This window comes from Miscanthus floridulus, chromosome 1 (assembly GCF_019320115.1).
Source record: "Miscanthus floridulus cultivar M001 chromosome 1, ASM1932011v1, whole genome shotgun sequence".
Lineage (NCBI taxonomy): Eukaryota > Viridiplantae > Streptophyta > Magnoliopsida > Poales > Poaceae > Miscanthus > Miscanthus floridulus.
Window position 1 is genome coordinate 57215325 of NC_089580.1, and position 7274 is coordinate 57222598.

Sequence of the window (7274 nt, forward strand, 5' to 3'; positions counted from 1 at the left end):
GCACTGTCCAGTAGCACAACCTTTCGCGCACTGTCCAGTACTGCTGCTGCTTCTTCTTCTGCTTCTGTTCGGTAGGACTTATTACTGATTGATTTATTGAGAAAGAAAAACACTGTTTTATTACTAAAAAAGTAGGATTAATTCTGACCGATAAGCTCAAACGAACCGGACCACGGAGGGAGTACTATTGTGTCCTCGGATTTAACTACTATCACTGTTCCTGGGTCCCATCTTTAAGTTATGGTGCACCACACACTCATTGCGCATATACCCCTCTTAAAGCCCTCATGGTAATTGTACCTCAGAAATTGTTACTGTGCACTGCCCACTCCGGTTTCAGAAAACAGAAGACAACTTCAGCCTGTTCAGGAGGCCGTATCGTATCGTGGATTATTTACTGCTGGCTGGTTTGATGTGAGAGAAAAACACTGTTTCTAGCTGAAAATTTACGATCATTTACGAGCAAGCGAACAGGCTGCTTGTTTTCCAATGATACGAGCCCATAGGCTTTTATGCAACAAACTACAAGGATGATGAAGACGCACTGGGCACTGGCTGGCCCAAACCACGTCCAACATGCACACACAGCCCAGAAACGCAGGCACCGGCAAATGCGACTCGAATCACACAACACAACCATATTTCTCTGCGAGCACGACCCGACGGTCTCAAGCAGCAGGCTACTACTGTTTCTTGTCACGCGCCAGAGACTCCGCGATGCCCTTGGAGACGCAGTACGCGGTGGACTGAATGGTGATCATGGGGTTGACGCCCACCGCCGTGGGCAGCAGGCTGCCGTCGCACACGTACAGCCCCTCCGCCTCCCAGCTCTCGCCGCGGCCGTCCACGGCGCCGTCTTGCGGGCTGGACCCCATCCGGCAGCTGCCCATCTGGTGCGCCGAGCAGTGGAGCGCCCACGTGTCAGGCCCCGGGAGCATGGGGCCTTTCCCTACGGTCACCTCCATGAGGAACGCCTCCAGGTCCTCGTCGCGGAGGCCGCCGTCGCACCGCAGTCGGAGCCCGTCGCTGCGGTGGGTGCCCACCTCGGCCGCTCCGGCGGCCACCAGGATGCGCAGCGCCTGGCGCAGCCCGTTGCGGAGCTCCTCCACGTCTTCCCCGCTCGGGGCGTAGCGCACGCGGCCCTCGCCGTCGACGTGCCCCGCGCCGCGATCGCGGACCAGGGCGAAGGCGTGCGCGGTGCGCGCGTACCGGAGCATGCGCTCCTTCATGTCGCGGCCCGACTCCCAGGGGATCAGCGAAGCCCAGCACCCTGGCCCCAGCGCCGGCGTCTGGATGATGGTGCGGCCGGTCACGCGGTGCATGGTCGTGATGATGCCGCCCTCGTAGCACTTGCCACTGAGCTCTGCCGCCTCCGGCGTGCCGTCCGGGAAGTAGCCCCACGCCATAGACACCGGGTGCAGGTGAAGGTTGCGGCCGATGTGCCTGTTCTTGAGCCCGCTGTTACGGAGCAGAGGTGGCGTCATGAGCGCGCCACACGCCGAGACGGAAACCTTGGCCTCGATGCGCAGCTTCTTGGTGGCGCCGTCGCTCATGCACGCCGCCACCAGGCCCACGCACTTCTTGCTCCGGCCGTTCTCGACGCCGCCGGGGTTGCTCTCGAGTATGAAACGCTCGGCCTTGCAGCCTGTCAGTATGACCGCGCCGCGCGCGACCGCGTCGACTAGCCACGTCGTGTCGGTGCCACGCTTCTCGCCGGTGGGGCAGCCGAGGTGGCAGCTGCCGCAGAAGTGGCCCTCCGACGAGTTGCGCGGCACGGCGTCGCCGCGTAGCCCGAGCGCCTCGCAGCCACGGCGCAAGACCTTGTTCTGGAACCCCTCCTCCCGGCACCCGCCGGTCACCGCGAGCCGGGCGCAGACCGCGTCCATGGCATGCACGTACTCGGGCCTCCCGAACATGGGGAGCCCATGCTCGCGCGCCCACTCCTGCGTGACCCACTCCGGCGTGCGGATACTGGCCGACCAGTTGATCGCGGACCCGCCGCCGACCGTGGTGCCCGTGAACATGATGGTCGTCACGTTGGACGTGCAGAAGATGCCTCCCTTCTCGTAGAGGCGCTCCATGGACGGGCCCTCCACGGAGGTGTAGCTCTTGGCTGTGAAGTAGTCCCCCTTCTCCACGACGATGACCTTGTGCCCCGCAGCCGCCAGCACGGCGGCGGCCACGCCGCCTCCGCAGCCTGAACCGACGATGACGACGTCGCATCGCACGGTGTGGTGCGCGCCCGACACGTCTGCTTTCACCGCCAGTCCTCGCTCCGTGAGTGACCTGAGCAGCGTGGCGTCATTCAGGGATCTGGTCTCCACGATGCCGCTGTCCAGTGGCCGCGGCGACGGCGCTACTTCCGTTCGACCTTCTTCCCGTGGCCTGTCCATGTCCGGCTCCGGCACGCTGTATCCTATTGCTTTCCAGGACGGGTTGTCCGAGTCCTCGTTTACCTGCATGTTGGGAAAATGACACCCACATGACGATGACATAATTAATTAATCGAAAGCCACATCTTTGCAACCGTCATCTCTGAGTATTATTAGGCCCCCGAGTACAACTCTGGGTAAGCTGATTGAGCATGTTCTTTTGGCTTTGGTTCTACGAGCAGCTTCATCGATAAAGTTGACATTTGGTAAAATAGTTTTTCATAGAAAATAGGGAGATAAGACAAACTAGTATTTTCAGCTCATCCTAACATCCACCGTCCATGAGAGTAGGCTTAAGGAGCTCCACTTGAGGATTAACATGGCATGGCATGTAAGCTAGCCACGCATCTCATATTGATATATTGTAGTACTCCTTCGGTTCATTTTATATAATTACTCCATCCGTTATTTTCACTTCACGAGAAGTCAATTATTTATAACGCTGACCAATTATATATAAAAGAATAATAATATTTAAAATGCATAATTAGTATTATTAGATAAATCACAGAATATATTTTCATAATAAAATCTATTTAGTCATACAAATGTTGCTCATATTTACTATTAAGCTAGTCAAACTTGAGAAAGTTTGAACAATGCGCATCTCATGGCGTCTTTCTTCTTGGGACGGAGGGAGTAGGTGTATAAGATATGGAGGTCTTTACAAGCATACTTTCACCATCAATTACTGTTACAATATATTGCGTCCAAGTCAGTTTCTATTAAAAATATAAATTGAATGCAAATCTCTTGAGACAACTTATATTATGTAGTAATCATGCATGTAATTTTAGTAATTATTGGCCAAAACGAATGGAATTTGACTTTTTGTAATCCTAAGACCCTATATTTTGAGATGGATTGAGTAGTAGGTAAGCGAAGAGGTGCATTTAACTGAATTGGTACCTTCCTTTTCCTTTTCTTTTCTTTTTAATTATAGGGGAGTATACGCTGATAGTGTTGCACCGTAGCCGAAGAGGTGGATCCACCATGGGGGCTCGTCGGAGAGGGTTAGCTGTCCAGCGGCGACATGCCACGATGAGCGGAACGTCGAGCAGGTGGGTGGAGTGGCGGCGAGATAAAATGATTAAAACTAAATAGTACTGTACTCCGTAGGAGCCTTCTCTAGGTTCTCAGTGAGGAGGCCCCAAGGAGAGTCGTAACACGACGGGTGTTTTTCATCTTTTCACAATTCAACTGTTGAGACTTTGACCGTGATATTTTATTGTAATATCATCACCTAGTAGCGTATGAAAGCATGCATTTTCCTGACACTACTTCTGGACACTATAATATTGTAGCTATAGATAATTTCTGACATTTTGCGCAGATGTAGTAATTAATGGCTAGACGATATGCAGTACTAGTTGTGTTATTATATGCTGGAGCATGTACGACTGTTTAGTATGATATATGCTGGAGCATGTACGACTGTTTATATTAGCGACTTCGATCGGTCCATTTCTCCGATGTGGGCTGTGGCCCCAGTCGCCGATCACAAGTGGGAGGCCGAGCAGGAAACCAGATCGACATGATCGAATTGAATAAGGAATAACGTGGCTGCTGGCTGGCTAGCTATAGCTAGAGCTAGCTACCATGCTCCAACCTTCCCGCCTGCTGGCTGCTGCATGAATTCTCTTGCCGCCCGACAAGTCAAGAAAAGTCCCTCTCACGTACGCACTACCGAATACATGCATGCTTTCTAGAAATAATGGTAATTTAACGCCAACTGTTTGCAGTCCTGACAGTGATTTTTGTGTGTGCGCGCGGGCGCTGGTACATCTATCAGGTAGTTAATTTAGTCACAGTGACCCTGACAGAGTTTTACTAAATATCAATGGTATATAGTAGATTTTTTTGCCTCTCGTCCATGTCGTCATCACGTCTTATATTAGGCTGGGTTCTTTGAAACCTCTAGTAAAGCTGCCAAAACGGAATAAGAGGATATCGATCGATCGAAGGGCCTTTTCCACACGTACGATGTATAGGCGATTACCACACACGCCATCAATGTGACTAGGCGGACTAGCACGGCATGCCAACATGCATATGCTACGACAAAGACTAGAATTATTAGAGTGATCGCCACCACATGAAATAAATAACTTAAAGGCGATAATAATCTCAACCCTTGCAAGAATAACGCATGCATATGTATGAGGAAAAACTTTGTAATAACAACGTGCATACCATTGTGTAGAATGAGTAGTGGGAGAGGAGCTTGGTGATGAGGAAGGTGATCTTGAGGGGAAACAGCCACCGCGCCTTGCTCCACCGCTTCAGCACCTGCTCTCTCCGCTCCACCGGCATGTCCGCGAACTTGCAGACGAACGGGAACTTGCCGTTGCCAGAGAAGCACAGCCGGCCGCAGAGCGCCAACGTGCCCACCCTGGTGCTCAGCATCCACAGGATGACCCTCATAAGCTGCATCGCCTCCCATACGCACCGGGTCACCATCTCCGCCACCTTTTCATTTATCAATCATGCATCATCATGAACAGAAGTAATAAAAGAATTATTATTTTTATTATTATTAGCGGAGAAATTTAAATATAGAGGTAGTAGTTCCAGTCAGACACCATGCGTGCTTGTGCTGTCCATGCATGGCACCATGCATGAAGGCATGGATAATCGTAGTCTCTCGTAGCTCACCTCGTCAGGGATGACGCCGTCGGCGGCGGATGCGCGGTAGAACCTCTCGAGGTCGTCGTCGCCCTTGCCGCGGCCGGGCTGCTGGTCGTCCCCCTCCAGGAGCACGGCGGGTAGGGACGGGATGAGCGCGCCGCACATGGCCCGGAGCGCCTCCATCTGCGGCGGGCGCAGCCCGTGCGTGTACCCGTCGCGCTTGCACCTCCGCAGCAGCGGGCTTCCCCTCCTCCCCGCCGCCGGCGGCTTATTCTCTTGCGTTGCCATAGCAGCTGGCATTGGTTGTGTGGCGTATACGTACGTATATCTCTCTATGAATATACTGTGGCGCCTCGCCTCGATGTATATATAGAGAGTAGAGACTAGAAAGAGAGAGGAGGGCTCCGGTCCTGTTGATTGTTGTTGAGAGCGAGAGCTGCTTAGGGCTGTTGCATCGGTCTAGCTTGGGAGTTGGGAAGATGCATCTCATTATGCCAAACCCACGCTACGTAGCAACGCGACGCGCAGCGCCAGGAGACGCTTGCAACATTTTCAAGAATAAATAAACAGGGCGCTTATGCCTCACAATTAGCATGGGACGAGCCAGTCATGCCTGTTTGCCATGCTTTCTGAATTCTGATGTGATGCAAACACGCATGCATGTTTGCCATGCTTCCCAACAGACTGGTTATTATATGTGATAGAGGAAAATTGGACACCAAATATACTCTAACAATATGAAATAAATAAAAGTTCCTATAGACTGTTTGGTGCACTAGTAGAGAACAGACCTTTGATCCTTAGTCAAAATGGGCTCTAGTCCTGGGATTTTTTTGCGCCCGGGACTAGAGATACCTTTAGTCCCGGTTGGTGGATCCAACCGGGACTAAAGGTCCCTGCCCAACGACTACTGCGCCAGACAGAGGTGGCAGGGACCTTTAGTCCCGGTTGGAGCCACCAACCGGGACTAAAGATATACTTTTACTCCCGGTTGGTGGCTCCAACCGGGAGTAAAGGTCTACTCCCGGGCCGTGGCTGCGCCCGGGGTTGGAAAGTTACCTTTAGTCCCGGTTGGATCTATCAACCGGGACTAAATGTTCTCCCTTTATAAATCGGCCGTCTCCTCCTTCCTCCCCGAGTCCGAGCTCAGCACATTTTGAAGCTCACTGCAGTAGTGTTCTTGCTTCCTCCCTCCCTCCATTGTTCCTCCATCCATTCTTCGATTCCTCCGTCGATTTCTTCGATTCCTCCGTCGATTCTTCAGTTGTAAAGGTTACCAATCTCATACTCTCATTTTTTACCATTTTCTTATGCCATTTTGTTCACTATATATATTTATGGTTCTTTATTGTGGTTTTTTTTCATTTGTAAGCAATTTGAGCTCAAAATCACTTCAAGCTTGCATATTTACATGAAAGAAGGTTAAAGTATATATAAATATAAAGTTAGAAAATAGTTAGAAAATTATAGCAAATCCTTACTAGTTGAACTTGCGGACCGTGTTCAGGTCGGCGAGGATGTTCTCTGCCGAGCGGTAACGGACGTCAAGGAGGAGCTTTGATTCTACGAGGGAGAGCGACAACGGTCGTGGAAGACCGTGTTCCCTTCCTCGTAGAATCGGAGCTCTTCCTTGACCAAGTACGGTGCCGTCCGGTGGAGAAATGCTCGCCGAGCTGATCACGTAAGCAAGGTCAACTAGTACGGATGGTTATTTATTCACATGTCCCGATATCGTCGCAGTAGTCTGTCAATCACCGTACCTAAACGTAGTATATATAAATAAAAACTTAGAAAATAGTTAGAAAATTATAGAAAATCCGTACTAGTTGAACTTGCGGACCGTGTTTAGCTCGGCAAGCATGTTCTCTGTCGAGCGGTAACGGACATCAGAGGAGCTTTGATTCTACGAGGGAGAGCGACAACGGTCGTGGGAGACCGTGTTCCCTTCCTCGTAGAATCGGAGCTCTTCCTTGACCAAGTACGGTGCCGTCCGGTGGAGAAATGCTCGCCGAGATGATCACGTAAGCAAGTTCAACTAGTACGGATTGTTATTTATTCACATGTCCCGATATCGTCGCAGTAGTCTGTCAATCACCGTACTTTTTATTTTAACTTTTTATGAAATGAAAAACTTAGAAAATAGTTAGAAAATTATAGAAAATCCGTACTAGTTGAACTAGCGTACCGTGTTCATTTCGGCGAGCATGTTCTCTG

General features: G+C 51.1%; 1 protein-coding gene across 1 annotated transcript; it reads right to left on the reverse strand.

Moving 5' to 3' along the window:
• Nucleotides 1–455: 455 nt before the first annotated feature.
• Nucleotides 456–5401, reverse strand: LOC136524915 (long-chain-alcohol oxidase FAO1-like). The gene is made up of 3 exons (XM_066518129.1): nt 5088–5401; nt 4626–4901; nt 456–2456 (listed from the first exon to the last, which is right to left on the reverse strand). Exons 1-3 carry the CDS (start codon nt 5358–5360, stop codon nt 684–686), a joined length of 2322 nt encoding a protein of 773 aa, XP_066374226.1. The 5' UTR covers nt 5361–5401; the 3' UTR covers nt 456–683.
• Nucleotides 5402–7274: the final 1873 nt, after the last annotated feature.

Bases quoted from the DNA above. Each gene is read 5' to 3' on its own strand.
- LOC136524915 (XM_066518129.1), bottom strand. From the start codon at position 5,360: ATGCCAGCTGCTATGGCAACGCAAGAGAATAAGCCGCCGGCGGCGGGG. The intron at 4,902-5,087 runs GTGAGCTACGAG...ATAAATGAAAAG, and splicing joins ACGGCGTCATCCCTGACGAG to GTGGCGGAGATGGTGACCCG. The intron at 2,457-4,625 runs GTATGCACGTTG...CCCAACATGCAG, and splicing joins ACTACTCATTCTACACAATG to GTAAACGAGGACTCGGACAA.